Raw genomic sequence first — 17,983 nt, 5'->3', positions numbered from 1 at the left:
CAGCACGGCCCGGGTGGGCGGAGCCCTGAGGAGGAGCCAGATGTAGATTCGTGAAAAGTCCCTGCCTTATTAACCATTATAACTTTATGATAAGAAGATTAGCTATTGCATGGTGCCTACTATGGGCCCCTGTTCTAAGTGCTTTACGTATGTTATTTAATTGTCACTATTACTATACTCACTATACTACTATTTTCCCCATTTTTATCATCCAGGAACCTTGAGTCACAGATTGACTTGCCCTAGGGCAAGCAGTAAATGTGTTACATAATCAGCATTCAAGCTCAGGTATCTATAATTTCCATGCTCTGATACACCAAAGCTGCACCAAATCCTTAACGGCTTTATTTGTCCTCTGAACCTTTTTCTTTTTCTACTTCAGGTTAAAAAATATATGTTGAAAGCTATGCAAGCAACAATGTACCCAAACTGAACATCCTGTACTTTCAAAGGATATCTCCGGTCTTCACCCCAAATTCATGCAATCTCCCAAACACATCAAAAACAAAAAGGAAACAACTTTCTACATAAGCCAAAATGTATCTAAATTTCTCAACTGAATTGAAAATGGGAGACTGGGTGGAAGCAAGATTTCCCTGTTCTCTGTCTACCTAGTCATCCATTTCTACCCTCATAGTTATTTAAGTCCTATAGCCTTCCATTAACTGTGTTCTCCCCAATGCCAACAAGAGTTTTGGTACACAGTAGGTGTTCAATAAATATTAGCAGTGTATGAATGGATGGTTTGTTTTGTCTCCTGGAACTGGAGGGATGGAGAACAGTGCAGGGCCAGTAGTTCGTCTGGAATTTTATGTAGAGGGAGTGAAAGAAAGTCATGGAGTAAAAAGAGCATGCTCCGGCCTCGAAACAAACGCACCCAGGGCCAGCAGCTTCAGGGTCTCTCCATTTCTCTTGGCCTGGGCTTCCTCGTCTGTAAAACAGGGCAACAGATTGTCTGAGTTCAATTAAGCAATATATGTAAAGCACCCATCTCGGTGTGGCTTAGATTTAAAGGCTCATTGAAGTGCTTTGGAAGATGCTTTAGGCAAAATCAGTCTCAGGGTGGCCTCTGCGCAGGGAAATGGGTGGGAGACTCACTTTTCTGTGTACTCACTAGTCGTTTGTTTAGCGAGCGCATTACTATTGTTTTAATCACAGTTTGTAAAGTAAAAGGAAACAGTAAGTACTGGCTGAAGGTTTGACTCCTTGGGACTCTCCTCACCCAGGTGCTCCCCAAATCCTAAAATGAAGATGCCGGCTTGGCCAGCGGCAGATCTCCCTGCAGCAGAATTTGGAGAGGTGAGGGTGCACTGATTGAAAAAAACAAACAAACAAACAAACACACACAAAACAAACAAACAAACAAAACCCCTGCGTTGTGGGAATGTTCGAGATCTGCGGAACTGATTCCCCCACCCCACCGTCGCCTCCTTGAAAACTGGGAAACTGAGTCCCCAGGGGGCGAGGCACCATCCCCAAGTCCAGCAAGGTGCAGAGAGAATCCGCGATTTATTCCAGCCTTTACAGTCTGGCGACACGTCCAAGTTTGGATCGTGTTCAGCCCCCTCCCTGTGACTCCTCGGACCCGCGGAGCCAAGCTCCTTTGAAAGTGGGGCACAGTCCCACGCAGGACAGCCGCTCCGAGGCGAGCGCCCGGGGGGCGGGGCGGAGAGGTGCCCGCCCCCCGGCGGCTCGGGCCAATGAGCGCGGCCGCTGAGCGGGCCAATGAGCGCGGTCAGGCGGCCGCGCGCCAATGAGCGCCGGGCCGCTCGGGGGGTGGTGCTCGGAGCGCGACCCGGGGAGCGACGCGGCGGCCGCAGCCATGGGCGCTGGGCCTGCGGGGGCGCCGAGGGGGCTCGAGGAACGGCCGCGGCGCGCGCGAGAGTCGGCAGCCGGGACGGGCCCTCGACGCTGAGCCGCGCTGGGGGTCGCGCTGGCGCTCCGAGGGCCTGTGAGCACGAACGCCGCGCACCGCAGGAACCGGGCGGTCGCTGGCCACTTCGGGGGCCCTGCCTCGGGTCCAGAGAGCCGGGTGGTCACTTCTGGAGGGTGCGGTGACCCCGCCCGGCACGTTTCCGGGATCCAGGCGCGTCCGCTCCGGCCGCCGCCCGTTCCTGGAGGCCACCCGGGGTCCAGCGCCGCCTCGGTCGAGCCCCGGGGCGCCCCTGGATGGCTGAGCTGCCCCCTCGCCGGCCGCCCGGGCGCCGCAGCGGCTGAGGTCGCTGGGCCCGCCCGGCCGCCGCCGCCCCCGCCGCCCGCTGCATGCCCGGCGCGCGGGTCGCAGCCCACCTGGACTCTCTGGGGCCCCTGGTGTCGTACGTGCAGCCGCCGCTGCTGCCCTCTATGTTCTACGTGGGCCTCTTCTTCGTCAATGTGCTGATCCTCTACTACGCCTTCCTCATGGAGTACATCGTCCTCAACGTGGGCCTCGTCTTCCTGCCCGAGGACTTGGACCAAGCGCTCGTGGACCTCGGCGTGCTCTCCGACCCCGGCTCCGGCCTCTACGACACCGACTCGGAGCTCGACGTCTTCGATGGATACTTGGAGTAGGGTGGACTACTCTTCCCCTCTCCCCTCCATGGCCCGCAACCCTCGGCCGCGACCAGCCGCCCGGATCATGCCCTCGCTCCGGGTGGGGTGCGCTGTCTGGACCCGGATGGGACCCCAGGAGGAGCCCCTCCGAGGCCTGTAAGTGCCCTCGGGGTGAGGGTGGGTGGGGACAGGGAAGAGGCATTCCCAGGCTTCTGGCTCCTCTGTCCACTTCCTTCAGGTCTAGCTGGATGTTAGGAATGGCTGGACGTCTCTTGGGCCCTCAATTGGGGCCAGAAAGCTTCCCCCAGGGAAAAGGAGAGCTGCTAAAGAGGGAGGGGACCCTAAGTTACCTTTTGGGTAGCTATGGAAGTTACCCCCAGAGCTTGAATGCTGTGGAAACAGCCTTTAGACCCAAGTCCATCTGAAGCAGAGCTATGGCTCCTCCCCCCAGCCTCTGCCTGTCTTGATGATGACCTTGGCATTTGGGGGATTCTCACTAGTCCTGGGAGGATAGACTAGGGGTAGAGACCAAGGCACTGGCCACCTTCCCACTGTGGCCCCTTGAGGGACTGGGTGGGGATTAAGTGCAGGGTCCCCCAGGCCAAGGCTGTGAGAAGGAACCTTCAGCAAAGGCCTCTGTACTTCCTTTTGGCCTTGGCTTTGCTGCTGTTTTGGAGTCAGGTTTCAGGGTGTCCCGGCTTGTCAGCTCTGCAGCTGAAATCTGCAGGGGCTGCCAGTTTTGCAGGCTGCCTTCCCAGAGCAGGCAGGCTGGGGGTTGGTGCTGGAGCTGGCTTTGTCTGCAGTGTTCGCAGGTCCTCAAGGGACTCTGAAGGAACCACAGGATTGTTGCACTGAGGGGTTAAAAGTCCTGCCTCTGGACTCAGCCAGGGAGCTTTGAGCCCAGCCCATGTTGCGTGTTAGAGGTAGAGAAATGAAGGTACAGGGAGGACTAGGACGGACCAAGATCACCCAACGAGGCAGCTGGAGTAGGGGAGGGAGGAGAGAAAGAGAGAACACACATGTGTACTGGGAAGGCTGTCAGGGTCCGTGGGTGGGGGCTGCCTCATGGGGCAGACAGGAACTCATTGACTGAGTCCTGGGCTAAATGATGCTGGAGTTCTCCTGGGCACGGGGCCGAGTGGCAGTGAGTGGGGGTGCTGAGATGTTGGGCAGGGCCTTCTTTTAGAAGCAGACACTGGTGCCCCTCACCCCAAGCAGGCAGTCTTCTCTCCGGGGCTGCCTGTCTGCCAACAGGACCATAGTCAGGGTTTCTTATCACTTCCAGATGCCCAGCAGACTACCATGGGCTGGGTAACTTAACTTACTTATTCCTCACAGTTCTTATTAACAGCACCAAACCTGCTCCCAGGACTTCCCTCATGACTCACCCACCTCCCAAAGGCTCAGGTCCAAGTACCATCATATTGAGAACAGGGAGAAAGCAAACATTGTTGTAGAGGGTGGGGCAGGACCTGCTGCAGCTGTGCCAGGAGCAGTGGGCTTACCTACGGGGCCCAGAGTGAGGTCTCTTTGAGGAAAACTTTAGTTGAGCTAATTGAGATCCTAGCAAGAGCCAAGTGCCAGATGGGGTGTGTGCCAGCTGCTCTGCATCTCCCCAGCCTGCCTGCCTGCCTTCCATCCGTTTTTTTATTGAACAAATGCTTACTGGTTCAGTACTGTGCCTGGGGAGTGAATGCAGTGAGCAAGACAGACTCAGCCCTGGCAGGCCTGGCATTTGGTGAGGAAGACTAGCAAATATCCAGCCAAGATAATGAGATTTTTTACCGAGCTCTGAGGACATGCAAGAAGGTTGTGAGCTTCCCTGTTGTGTTCACTGCTGTGTCTTTAGCACTTGCACCAGAGCCTGGCATCTGGTAGATACCCTGTGTAGACTGGTGAGGCCTAAGACTAGGGCCAGGCTGCTTTAGCTAGGGGGTCAGAGAAGTCCTCTCTGAAGAGATGATACATTTAAGCCAAGCCCTAAATCAATAGAAGGAGCCAGACTCAAAGATCCAGAAAGAGCAATCTAGACAGAGGGAACTGCAAATACGAGGACACTGAGATGGGAAGAGTTGGGAAAGAGTTGGTTTATTCAGCAACTGAAAGACAGCACAGCTGGAGAGCAGCCCCGGAGAGGTCAGGGATGAGGAGCAGGGACCACACCACATCCTCCGAGACCTGGGACGCCACAGCCAAGAGCAGTGAACAGCCATTGGAAGGTTTTAGGCAGGGTAGTTTGTAAAGATGACTGTGGCAGCTGTGGGGAGAGTGGGCTGAAGGGTAGTGCCAGCAGGAAGCCAGCTGGGGGCTGTCAGTTGTCCAGCTAGAGGTAGCAGGCTTAGATGAGGCAGGTCAGTGACTTCAGGGAAGTAGGGACTGAGAATACCATCAGGTGAGCCTCCGGGGCCCAGTGTTCGAAATCTACTGAACATGGACCGTAAACCCTATACTCCTGGTTTTAAGCTCTTTACATGTTCATTCATTTGGCCACTCAACAAACATTGACTCTGTTGTTCTTCTGCCAGGCTGTGTGCTAGACCCCCATGGTCCCAAAATGAATCCCTATCCCCAAGTCAAGAACTTGACTTTCATATAGTGTAATTTGGTGAAGAACATCTTATTTTATCTTCTTACCACATCAATAGAAACACTTCCGTTTCCAAATGAAAACATTGGCATATTCTGGACTGAAAACTGAAGCCCAAATGCTTTGACATATTTTGCAGCAAATGCTGTTTGAGCAGAAACAGCAGGAAGTGTCTCTCAGGGATACCCTTGCAAAGCTCTTGGAGTAACAGGGCCTGACCCTGGGAAGTGGAGGAGTGGGGGGAGAGGCTGGGAAACACCTTGGCCTGTGTTGGAAGCCACACTCAGGACTCCCCTCTTCCCATCCCCAAACCCAAACTGACCTGGACCTCAGCTTGGGAAGCCCAGACCCAGGAGGGACAGCCAGCCACGGGAAGGCCCTGTGGGAAAGCTGTGGAGGTCAAATGACTGAACTTATCTCTGGGCCCCTTTCCATAAGCAGAGGAACAGCAGGGGTCAGCTCTTCTGTCTCACTCGTTCCGCGTGGACACATGTTCCGCACCAGCCCAGCCAGGCAACGCCAAGGGCATGGGCCTGCCAGGCAGAGGGGCCAGGGTGGATCTCGAGGTGGAAAGGGGTACCTGCATTGCTCCCTCCAAGTGTCTCTCTTTCTCTTACCTGTGTAGCCACATAATTCAGGCTCTCATCAATGTGCTAAGCACCTACTTGGGGAGGCAGCATTAGGGCCAAGGTTAAGAGCCAGCACCCTGGGTTCAGAGTGCCTGGGTTCAAATCGCAGGCCTCGCTGTGACATTGGGCATGCTATTTATCCCTGCCATGTTTCCATTTCCTCTTCTATAAAACAGGCATAATGAAAAGCTGCCTTATTTTGGGGATAAGTGCCGAGACTGCCTGTATGTAGTAAACAGTACATTAACTGCTGCTGTTGTTAATGGGAAGCTGTAATTAGAAGTAGGTAGATATGGGCCCTTGTAGATGCATTTAAAGGGGTTTTAAACCTTACTTATGTGCATGATGGATATTTACATCCCATGATGAGCAGAAGAGGACCGGCTGCCTGAGCCCAGGGAAGGTCCAGGAGTGGTCTACCCACACTACTCCACCACTGCCTTCCCACCCGGGACCCCTGGCGCTCTGGAGACTGGCTCTGCAGTTTTCCTAGAGGTTGATCACTGCCCAGCAGCATGAGCAGGTTATCAGAAGCTCGCTCTTTCCCAGGAGAAAGAGTGCTGCGGCTGGCCTCAGGGACCAGAAGATTCCTCCTGTCCCAGCAGCTCAGGTACAGAGGCGACTCAGCTCTATCGATTTGTCCTTGTTCCTAATGAAGGTGGTGGGTGCCTGCCAGCTCTCCTTGGGCACACGGGAGTGCTGCGAGAGGGGACTAGGGAAAGCTGCCGCCAGAGTCTGCGTGGCGTGCTGCGGCTGGGGTTTGGAGCGGAGGGTAACCACCCTGGAGTCTGTAGTTTCTCAGGGCTTTCCAGGTTCCCATGTATCTGGGGAGAGAGGGGGACACACAACTGCCCCTTCCTGATCCACCAGCCCTCATCCTTGTGTGACCTGTGCTGTCGGCAGAATACCCTGGCTGGCCATGTCACTACCCAACTCAGAAGTTCACCCCTTCCATGGGGACCAGGCACTATCAGATTCAAGTCAAGGAGAATCCCACAGGCAGATCCAAGAAGCCAGGCCAGAGACTTCAGCTGTCACCCGGCAGGAAGACAGACATGGTGGCAGGGAGGGAGGCACAGTCCCGGCAAGGCCAACTCCAGCCCTGTTCTGACAGGAGGCTCACCCAGAAGAGCTGTGGCCGCAGGGCAGGTCCATGCTGGCCACCCCTTTGGACAGGAGGAGGCCCAACCGAGATGCCAGGGGCCTGGCTCCTCACGAGGGGAGAGTTCAGCCAGGCCTGCTCCACCTCAGCCCTGAGTCTGTTTTGCTAAACCATGAAAAGGCAAGCTCCTGTCACCCGTTTTTATTTCTGGTTTTTCTGCCATTGTCCTTGGAACTTCTGAATGCATTTGGGAAGCCGTGACCACAAGGAAGGGACAGACCTCTTCATCCCCGACTTGCAAGTCAAGGAGCTGAGGCCTGGAGGGGGAAGCGAGCCACCCTGCTGGCCCCACACTGTCACTGCCACTGCCACTCGGGGACCAGGAGGGCAAACACAAACTCGGATTCTGCCGGGTCTCCCACATTTGTGTGTACTCTTGATCCCTTTTTTCTGATTTTTTCTTTAAAAACTTTATTTCAAAATAATTTCACACTTAAGCAAAGTTGCAAGAAGAATATAAAGACTCCCCACACTCTTCACCCGGAAGCTCTGGTTAACATTTGGCTGGTGCTGGTGTGTGTGTGTATATGTCGAGTTATTTCTCTAAACCCTTTGGGAGTGCATTTTGAATGTCATGCTCCTTTATCCCAAAATATTTCAGGGATACTGAGGGTTGAACCCAGGGCACTCTCTCACTGGGCTCCATCCCTGGCCACCGCTCAGCAGCGTTCCTTAAATTTTGCCATTTGTCCTAATAGGGACCTTAAACAATGAAAGGTGGAGCTGGAGTCCAGGACCTCAGTGATCCCAGGTGACCTTGGCTCCACTCTGGGCCTCTGCAGTCTGGAACAGCCCGGTCTCCCGTCTTTCATTCGCCATCTGGCACGCTGGCTGCCTCCCTCCCTCCCTGTGGGTTTGTCTGATGTTTGCTGGGACCCAGGTGCCTTCTTGGCGGAGTTCAGAAGTGGGCATGTCTCCCTCTGCCTCCTTTGGTGGCACTGCTGGCTGGCCTCTGGCTGGTCGTGTGCATTTTGATCACTTGGCTAAGGTGGTGTTTGCCAAGTCTCCCAACTGTTAATCTACTGTTTCTCCCTTTATAATCTATGATTTAAGATGAATTACAATAGTTTTAGTGCTCTGTTTGTTAAAAAAAAAAAAAAAAGTCTACTTATGGAAGTGCAGGGGGTGGAGCTCAGTGTCCAAATATTATACCATTGATCCACACCTCCTGCCTATGTGGATTCATTTTTGAAAAATGTTTATTTCACTGTAAAGAGAAAACCATCATGAGTTGGTGTCGGTAAAAAATAGGTGCCAAAGTCATTAACTTCTGGCCAAATACCCTGGCAGCTGTAGGCCTCGGGTCCGTGGCCTGTTCTCTGTTGAAAGGAAGGTGAGCAGCTATGAGGCAACAGAGATGCCAACATCCGGCTGGCACTGTCTCGAAGGGATGGTGAGGCTCAGCCTCGGTGCAGGGAGAGTGCTTGCTCACTGTGTGTGTCTGGTACTTAAGGCCATCCCCCTAAAATTGTTGCTTAGGGGCTTTGCTGTTGGGCACATCTCCCCAAGCCGAGTGAGCTCTGAAGTGGGAATGGTAGATGAACATGCCTAAGGGCTTGTGCCACTTCAGTGGGCAGGTGACCTGTGTTTAATTGGCACTCAATAAAGGACGCATTCAGCATTGATGTGTCATGTCAGCCCAGAGGGGGCTGCAGCCCAGGAAGCCTCCCCCCTTTCCTTGGGCACCCTTGCTTGTGGCCAGCATGGAGGAGGTGTGTTCAGGCTGCCCACAAAGCAGTACCCTGAGTGCCAAGTGCCCAAGTTCTTCACAGCTGTCCCAGGCCCCAAGCATGGCCTTGCAGGGCTGGGAACTCCCTGTGGGGGAGGGCTTCATTCCTGGGATTCCTGGGGGTTAAAAATAACCGCCCCTCCCACCTCTCCTAGCTTCACCTGAGTCACCCTGAAGCTGCCTGGCAGGGCTCATTAGCTCCATTACACAGGAAGGGAAACTGAGGCTTGGGGAGGTTCAGGCCTCGCCCCAGATGCCCAGCTATGAGGTGGCCGCGTCGGACCTCCCAGATATCCAGCGCCAAGAGGTGACGGAGCAGAGCCTGCGGTGCCCCAACCCTCCTGGGAACCAGTGCTTTCCCCTTTGACCAGCTCCACACCCAATGGGGCAGCCAAGGACCTGGAGCCAGAATCAGTGGTTTAATCCTTACTGTATTTTTAGCCTTGCCTTCTGTTTACGGCAGGTGATGGTGTTTTTTATCATAGTGACATAAAGGGGTTTTAAACCTTGGTTTTAAAGGGTTTAAACTTTAGTTTTAAAAAGACGTGCATTGCTGGACACAGTGGTGCACTCCTGTAATCAATCCCAGCAACTCAAGAGGCTGAAGATATCAAGTTCAAAGACAGCCTCAGCAACTTTAAGGGCTGGGATGTAGCTCATTGATCAAGTATAAAGCACCCCTGGGTTCAATCCCCAGAATCCCCCCAGAAACTACATCGATCTAAAATTCAGGTTGAGCATCCCTGATCTGAAAATCTGAAATCCAAAACTTTTTGAGCTTCAGCATGTTGCTACAAGTAGAGTATTCCTCCCCGACCTGCGTGCAGTCAGAGTGCAGGTGCACTAAAAATAGCCTTAAGATTACCTTCAGACTATGTAACAGGCACAGGTGAAACCTAAAGGAATTACTTTGATTCCATCCCCAAGGTAACTCATTTTATTCGTGAAAATATACCAGGATCTGAAATGTGAAACACTCTAGTCCAGGCACTTGGGACAGGGACACTCAAGCTGTGCTGTAATGTCCAGGTGATTCTTGGATCGACAGGACTCAGGAAGGCTCCCAAGTCTTGGGCAGGCACCGCCTGGAGGCACTTGGTAGACCTAGGCCGATGAACATGATAGCAAGCGTAGACATCAGAACCCAAGCTTGAGAAATGGCCCGACTTATCCATGACACTGGCTTCCCCCAGGGACATGGACCCTTGCAGAGAGACAGTCCTCCTTTTCCGGGCCCTTGCAGCTGCCAGGGAGATGGCCAGGTCCCAACCATGTCCTTGGCAGTGACGTGAGGTGAAGGCCCTCTTGCTGCACGACCTACTCCCAGGATGGAGGCCCCAGATGTACAGGGGTAGTCCTAGAAGTCAGGGTCTCCTAGCACTGAGGGCTCCCTGCCACTGCTGGGGATGAACCCAGGAAGGGGCTGGTGCCTTGTGTGTGCTTGATGACATGGGCACTGACCCCATTTCTAGATGAGGGAATGGACCAGAGAGATTGGGTGACTTGCCTGCAGTCACACAGGAAGAGAGAGCCGGAAGTGGCCCAGACAAGCCTATTCCAGAGGGGCAGCTGGTGGGCCACAGAACTGCCCAGAAGAACCCCCACCAACACGTTCAGAGCATCGCCCTCTGCACCCAGAAGACACAAGAATAATTTCCTAGCGTAGGCCAGGTCCTCATGTAGGAGTCCTTCAGACAGATCCAGTTCCCAGTGTCATCCTGACAGAGAAGAGCCGCCAGCCGCTCCCTCGGTCCAGCCCTGGGAAACGGCCTGCCATGATGTAATGGAAGGTTGCAAGCCAGTGGCCGTGACTCGGCTGTCTGCTCTCACGGGCATTTTCTCTGCATCCCGACTATCAAGAGGGTGCCTGTGTCTCTCATAATCTCTGTACCTTCTCCTGTTCGCTTTCCTCTGGTTTAGACCATCCAGCCTTGCCATCTCCCAGATGGCCATGTCCAGGAGGTCCCCTCTGGTGGCCAGGCACCCAGTACTCCAGTATGAGCAGAGCATCGGTGGGCCTTGGCCCAGCAGACTAGTTCTGGAGTTAAAGGGCAGAATGGAGGAACCGAGGACGGGACGGAGGAGCGAGAGCGGGGTGGGGGACGTGTGGCCACAGTGAGCTGAAGTGCAGTCGCCAGGCGTGGAGAACTGCTGGGACCCCACAGCTGCAGCTCCAGGCTGCTCTTCAGCTGCCACGCTGGACCTCGAGTGCTGAGAGGAGTTTGGGGTCAGACCGGAAGTTCCTAAGTTTCTTTCTTTTTTTTTTGGTACTGGGGACTAAACCCAGGGGTGCTCTATCACTGAGCTGCACCCTTCCCTTGTTACTTGTTTAATCTTTTTTGGTACCACATTGAGCCCAGGGGTGCTTACCCACTGAGACACACCCAGCCCTTTTTTAATATTTTGTTTAGAGGCAGGGTCTCACTGGGTTACTTAGGGCCTCACTAAGTTGCTGAGCCAGGCTCTGAACTCTCATGATCCTCCTGCCTCAGCCTCCCCAGCCACTGAGATTGTAGGCATGTGTCACTGTGCCTAGGCTGAAGGCCTTTTTATTGAGATAGGGTCTCTAAATTGCTGAGGCTGGCCTTGAACTTGCAATCCTCTTGTGTCAACCTCCTGAGTTGCTGTAGTTACAGGCGTGCTCCACCATGTCCAACACGTGGGAGTTTCAAACCCCAGCGCTGTCCCTTGCAAGCCATGTGGTCTTGCACACCTTTCTTCACCTCTGAGCCCCGTCCAAAATGCAGGTGACAGGCCCCCTGGCCTCACCTCCGAGGGTGTCTAGAGGAGTAAGGGAGCCAAGAGGATCAGAGCAGCTGCCCTCGCCAGGAAAAGGCCGAGAGCGCTTGGAGAGTGCCAGCCTCCACGGTGGTTGTCACTGGGGTTGCCAAGCTGCACTTGCAAGCCAGAGTAACCAGGGGGTTGATCTACCGCAGCCAAAGCGGGTGACAGGAAAGTCAGACTGTTCCCAGGACGTCTCCAGCCACATGCACTGAAACCTAGGACCACGGATCACGTCACTCCTCAACTCTGTGTGACGTGAGGCACATCACCGCCCTCATCAGGCCCCTTTATTCTCAGCTGTGGAGGGAAACCAACTAGGGTCAGGGTCTCCCAGGCCTCCCGTGACACTGTCATGTCCTCTGCGCTGCTGCCTGCACTATTATTACCTGGTGGTTCTAAGTCAGCTCTTTGTAGAGTGAAATAAGTATTTTGAAATAGAAGAACTTTATGATACTACAAGACATGGAGACCTGGCCTCGTGATAACAGGTGACCGGCCAGTGGATACCGTGAGACGGGGGGCATTGGGAGTCCCAGCCACAGGCTGGGCAGGGCCTGCGCAGGCTGGAGGTGAGCTCCTATGATGTGTGCGGGGAGCCCCTGCCTGACCAGCAGCTGTCGGGGTCTCTGCCAGGATGCTATTTGCAGTTACGAGGCAAAGGGTGAGGCCTCACCGTGGTTCTGTGTCTCCAGTACCTGGTCCACATGCCTGAAATGGGCTCTGGGACCAAATAGCATAGTCCCTCACCCAGGAGGTGGACAGCGGGTGGAATGGAACGGCCATGTAACGCGCCATCTTGGCAAGCTCTCCCAGGCACAGACTGAGACGACAGGGATTCAAGTGCTGGTTATTTATCTGGGAGACGATCCCAGGTGGGAAGTGAGCCAGGAAAGGGAAGAGACCAGGAAGCGATGTCATTGAGTAGGTTACCCTGTGTCCTAGCTTGGTACTCCAGAACTCGGGAACCAGAGTGAATGCAGAATGGGCCTCAGAGTTGGCCAGCCTCTGGTGAGGGAGCCGGGGTGTGGATCCTGCACCTTGCAGGTCCTCCCCAGGGGAGGGCAGCCGTGGGAGACACTAGCTCTGGCAGCCTAGGGCAAGCAGGGTGCTGGAGGGTGAGTGCCAGGAAGGGTGTGGGGCCGCCCAGGCCGCCCGGGAAGAGCTCACCAAGCGCTCGCTTCCTTCCCAGAGTCGTCACTGTGCAGGGCCGGCCCTGCCTCTTACGTTGTCCAACTCTAGGCAGGTCACTGCGCTTCCGTGGGCCTGGGGTGTAGCCTGTAAACTGATGCTTAGTTCTCAGTGGAAGCGGTTCTGTCCCATAGGTGACCCTTGGAAATGGGGTGGGGACATTTTTAGCCATCACAATAGCTGGAAGTGCTGTTGGCATTTAGTGGTCACAGACAAGGGGTGCTAGTAAGCCAGCCATGCCCAGAAATGGTCCCCTCACATCCAAGAACTGCACAGTGGCACACACCTGGCTCAGCAGAAGGAGGATGAGTGTGAGGCCTGGCTCAGCAACTTGGCAAAACCCTGTTGCAAAATAAAAAGGACTGGGATCCTAGCTCAGTGAGGAAGCACCCAGGTTCAATCCCCAGGACCCTAAAAAAATGCCGTGGCCCGATGCCAGCAGTGCCCCGCTGAAGGACACACACTGCACGTGCCGCCTAAGAGTTCTAACTGGTTCTGGAGGGTGTCTGTCGGAAGAGGCGAGGACCAGGGCAGGGCTGGTGAGAGCTCAAAGGAGGCGGGCTGGGACCCCCAGGTGCGCAGAGATGCTGGCACCCAGCTGGCACAGAGGGGGGAAGGAAGGAGAGGGCCTGCCACGGGGCTGGGCCGGAGGGACGGGCCGCGCCCTGGGAGGAAGAGCCAAGTGGGCCTCCACTGGGTGCCCTGGCTGTGGCCAAAGAGCCTTCCTGGAGGGCGCGCCCCACCTTCCCGCAAGGAGGGAGAGCTGCCCAGCCCCTCCCCAGGCCTGTTCCTCCCCACAGCAGCCACCCAACCCCCAGCACTGCGCCCCTCCCTGGCCTGGGTTCTCAGCATCCTGTGAACTCATCGAGAGTCTGTAATAAGGATCACTGTAAAATGACCCCAGCCCAGCCCTGGAGGCCTGGCAGGTTGGCCAGTGGCAGGGCAGCGCCTCCTCGCTGGCAAAGCCCCTTCTCCTCCTCAGGTCTGATCCCCTCGAAGGCTTCGTGCCAGCAAAGAGCTGCGTGACCCGCCCCAAGCGAGCTGAAGGAGACCGAGGAGGGCCAAGCCCGGGGGGACCTGAGCTGCAGCAGAGGACCTGGCCTTGGGATGGATGTTTACGGGACGCAGCCAGAGTCTGCCGCCCCGCGCCCGGCGGCACCTGCTTCCCCGCTGCACCCGGAGAGGGCACCTCCGCTCCTTGGATGCCAGTGGAGCCTTCAGCCGTCTGGGTGTAGCCCGAGGCTGGTCTTGGATGCAGCGACTGTTTAGGGAGTGGCCCAGGAGCAGGAGCCCAGGAACCGGGGGACAGGTTTGACTGCTCCTTTCAAGTGGCTTGTTTTCGTTGAGTTGGCAGAACTGAGGCCTTGTGCTGGAGCAGGGCCACGATGCTCCTCTAGCCAGAAATATATTTTTGAAAATGCGGGTGGTGTGAATACTTGGTTTCGATACACCTGTAAAAGCAATACTTAGGAGGCGCTCTTATTTCCATTAAAAATGTATGCAATTCATTTCCTTGGGGGCCTGTCTGGGTTTTGTTCTCTCCTGCAGAACCTGGGGTTCACAAAGGGCAGGAGGGTCGGGGTGCTGGGTGGGAGATCCAGCCGTGAGCATGGTGTTCCACGTGAACAGCAGAGTTGGGTCAGCTTGCAGCTTGCTGGAGGAGCGGCATAGTTCTCTCCCATTTGCAGAGCACTTGGTGACTTTGAGAGGACTTTCACTCTGCAGGTGAGGAGGCTGCGGGAGGGAGAGTAAGCCGAGAGGACGCAGCTGCAGCCCCCTGGTCCTCATGCAATTCAGGGAAGGAGGTGCAGAGGTGTCGGAAGAAGACGGCTGGGGCCAGGAGGCGGTGAGCGCCCGAGGGACAGAGGCCTGGGAGAGGGGGCTGAGAAGGTCCGAGGCACATGCAGCCATGCTGTCACACCAAAGCACCACCCCCACTGCTACTGGGGCTCAGGGGTTATCTCCAGCACACTGCACCCGTACCCCCAGAGAGATCCCCAGAGAAGTTGAGGGGCGAGTTGACATCTCAACTCCTTCCTTCATAGGATTGTGATGATGGCAGCATCACTCCACATCTGACACAGAGAGTCACATACCTCCCACACACGCTTGGTTAGTACTAGGTATTGAACCACCGGCCCATGGAGCTACATCCCCAGCCCTTATTATTTATTTAATATTTACTTAGGTACCCAGGATTGAACCACTGAGCCACACCTCCAGCCCATTTTATTTTATTTTATTTTATTTTGTGACAGGGGCTTGCTAAGTTGCTTAGGGCCTCACTAAGTTACTGAGGCTGGCTTTGAACTTGCAATCTTCCCACCTCAGCCTCCTGAGCCACTGGGATTACAAGTGTGCGCCACCACGCCTGGTTAACATATTTACCTCTCGTGATGACTTCACGTCCATCATAAAATGTCCTCCCCCGGGCTGCTGCAGTCCCGCACCAGGACGCCGGGGTTGGCAAGCAGAGCCCTGACGAGTGTGCAGTCCCCAATACCACTAGTCCAGGGATTTAGTGCATTGCACAGACCACCCAATCACACCTGCAGCCCTGTCCTGAGAGATGCAAACTTTGGCTGAAGTGTGAGACTCGCCAGGGCACGCCCTTGAGCCCTCACTCACCCCTGCACGCTCAGTGTAGAGTGTAGAGTGAGTCAAGCAAAGTTGTGCTGAGAAGGAGTCTCCATTTCACAGGCACCCTGCTGGGTGCAGAGTACAGTAGTGGACAAAGCGAGGGTCCCTCCCTTCTGGAGTCACCCTCTAGGACCAGAGCTGACAGCAGAAATCAGTGCAGAAAAGGTAAAATCGTGATGGGATTGGAGGGGTCATGGGGCCTTCCTGGTGGCTTTGAGTCCTCAAGGACGAGGCGGGAGTGAGACGCAGCTGCCCAGTGTCTTCACCACTGGATGGTCCCACGACCCTGTGGAGAGGTGCTGTGACTCTGCCCATCTTACAAACAGGAGACCGAGGCACAGAGAAGTCCCTTGCACGAGAGGTCTGTGCTTCTGAGGGCTGTGCCTCCGTCCCTTCAGGTAGGAAGGGCTTAGCCTGGCACTTGGCACACAGTGATCAGAGTCACCAAGGTTCACCCAGGGCTGGCTGTGTCCTCGGGCCCTGCTGGCCCCACCCCCACTTGCTGGGAAGAGGAGCAGCATTTGGGAACCAGGCTGACCCTGTGGGCCTGGGGCTGGCCTGCTGCAGCTGAGCCATCGGCTTCCACTCCACCAGGAGAGAGCAGATTGTCCCTGCGGAGCAGGCCACGCCAGCGGGAGGAGCAGCAGGCCCACTGGCGGCTGAGCGAGCTGGGGTCCCTTCTGGGCTTGCGGCGCCAAGGTGGGGACACCGTTCCCAGGGGGGGCCGGGCAGGGCGGGGCAGAGGAGCTCCCTTCTGTGGGGCAGACGGTGCCGCCACCTTGCCCAGCCCAGGAAAATGAGTTTCCCTGAATCTCAGGAAGCCATAAAGACCAGGCAGGACGCTGGCGGGCGGGGTGGACGCTGGCCAGTGCTGTGGTGGGCAGGAGAGCAGCCCCTGTCCCGCTGGCTGGTGGCCGACATGAGGTGGCAGAGCAATGCTCTGAACACCGCTGTCCTGGGACACTCTCTGCTCCCCTTCCCTGTCCTCTGTCACTGCCTCTTCTCTCTGGGCTACCACCCTGCCGTCCAGCCACCAGCTATGAGGATGCCCAGACTGGCCCCATGGAGAGGGGAAGGGACCCTCAGGTCGCCCCAGCTGGTGCCACGGGGGACAGGCGAGCTGTCCCTGCCAAGTCCTTCCCAACCAACCGTGTGAGTGCCAACTGAAGCCGTGGCTGGGGGTGACCAGACGGTGGATACCCAAATGGAAATCATGGTGTAAGCCCAAACCCGAGGCCAGCCGAAGACCCGCGTGGGACTTCATCACGGAGTGGAAAGGACGACCCAGGGGGAGGCAGAGCAGGGCTCCAGGCGGCTCCCCCCCCCTTAGTGTATGGTTTGCTGTTCCGGCTCAAGTCCAGAGTTCTGGCCCAAAGTCAGTACAGCAGCGAGGACCACAGACGGAGCAGCTGCCGCAGGCCTGCTCAGGTTGGGGGACTGGCAGGCTGGTGGCCTGCTGGTGTCTTCACGAGGCGAGTGGCCCATCAGTGCCCTGTTGGAGAGCAGCAGGGACACTAGGCGGGCCCCAAGGAGGCTGCCTCAGGCCTGGGCCCTGGCCTGGCCATGACTGCCCAGTGGTGCACAGGGTACGGCTCAGGCCTCCTGCGTGGGCCGTGGCTGCTACCAGGCGCCCACCTGTCTGTCCACCAGGGCTCAGAGCAGCTGAACAGGCTGGCATGTGCCTGGGCCCTGGGGAGCCTGGGTGGGGCCCGGGCCTGCCCGCGAAGATGAGTCCCTTCACCAGCTGGACGGGCCGATCCTGAGCCGGCAGGGGCCGGGGGCCAGGATGCCGAGGCTCATGGGGTGCTCAGGTCCAGCGCGTCAGCGTCCTCAGAGTCCGTGCTGTGGGCGGGAGTAGCCAGAAGCTTCAGGAGGGTGTCACCAACAGGGCAGGCGGGGCCCCAGGAACAAGGGGGGAGGGCTGGAGTGACTGCAGCACAGCCAGGGCCGGCGGGGCCCGGGGAGGGAGCACGGGGCCAGGGGACAGTGGTCCTCATGTGGAGCAGCAGGAACTTCCAGAGCGAGTTCCTATGATAAGCCCAAGGGCCCACCCATCCGCAGAAAGCCCCGCAAGTCCCCAGGAAGGGCTCCCAACGCCAAGGCTGCGGGTGTGGGGCGGCTCAGCCTGACCCTCCCTGGAGGGTAAGCCTTACCGTGGCCAAGTCCCCAGCCTGGAGGACACCTGCAGGGCGCTGGTAACGCATGGACCCAGGCGTAGTCCCCCACCCACCCGGCCCTCCATTTAGATCCACCCTCACAGGGACACTGAGCCCAGGCATCGCCCTCCCTCCTGAGCCCACCCCGTCACCTTGTCCAGAGCACAGCCAGGGTCATCTCAGGCTGATCCGGGAGTCCAGTTGCTGCAGATGCTCCTGGACACCAAAGGGGATCGTGGGTGTCCACATTCTGCAGGGAGAGATGGGGCTCAGTGACCACGCTAGAGGACAGGAGGAGTCTGGGCTCCTGGGCCAGCTGCCCCCAAACCCCTCCTCCTGCCCAGCCCTGAACCTGGGCGACTTCCCCACTGGCTGGGCGCAGACCAGTGTGGGGCTGGGGGAGCTCTGAGCCCCCTCTGTGGTTCTGCTGCTGCCCTGTTGTCTGACCTCAGAAGGTGGGCCACTGCTCTGCACCTTATCCTCCTCATCTCTAAAGTGGACCTTACAGGCGCCCCCCGACCCATCTTGGAAGACTCGGGTGTGGAAATCAAAGTGCTCTGGAGAGCAGCCGGCACC

At 56.6% G+C, this 17,983-nt stretch overlaps 2 protein-coding genes across 5 annotated transcripts in view; one reads left to right on the top strand and one right to left on the bottom strand.

Moving 5' to 3' along the window:
- Positions 1–1,763: 1,763 nt before the first annotated feature.
- Dexi (Dexi homolog) lies at positions 1,764–14,119 on the top strand. Its single transcript, XM_005327179.5, has 2 exons — positions 1,764–2,688; positions 13,594–14,119. The coding sequence occupies exon 1, from the start codon at positions 2,263–2,265 to the stop codon at positions 2,548–2,550; it is 288 nt and encodes a 95-aa protein (XP_005327236.1). The 5' UTR covers positions 1,764–2,262; the 3' UTR covers positions 2,551–2,688; positions 13,594–14,119.
- Positions 14,120–14,823: 704 nt separating this feature from the next.
- The window catches only part of Ciita (class II major histocompatibility complex transactivator), a 41,018-nt gene continuing 37,858 nt past the window's right edge, over positions 14,824–17,983 (bottom strand). For all 4 annotated transcript variants that reach the window (XM_078024643.1, XM_078024642.1, XM_078024640.1 and 1 more), the window contains 2 exons: positions 17,560–17,657; positions 14,824–17,093 (listed from right to left, as the gene is read on the bottom strand). In XM_078024643.1, coding sequence (XP_077880769.1) covers positions 17,582–17,657 — 76 coding nt within the window. In that variant the 3' untranslated portion in view covers positions 14,824–17,093; positions 17,560–17,581. The remainder of the gene's footprint in view (positions 17,094–17,559; positions 17,658–17,983) is intronic.

The sequence above is a fragment of the Ictidomys tridecemlineatus genome, chromosome 10 (assembly GCF_052094955.1).
Source record: "Ictidomys tridecemlineatus isolate mIctTri1 chromosome 10, mIctTri1.hap1, whole genome shotgun sequence".
Taxonomy (NCBI): domain Eukaryota; kingdom Metazoa; phylum Chordata; class Mammalia; order Rodentia; family Sciuridae; genus Ictidomys; species Ictidomys tridecemlineatus.
Note: the sequence above shows the minus strand (reverse complement) of the source record. Positions and strands in the feature narration are given on the sequence as shown.

Coding starts and splice junctions, on each gene's coding strand:
- Dexi (XM_005327179.5), top strand. CDS start 2,263: ATGCCCGGCGCGCGGGTCGCAGCCCACCTGGACTCTCTGGGGCCCCTG.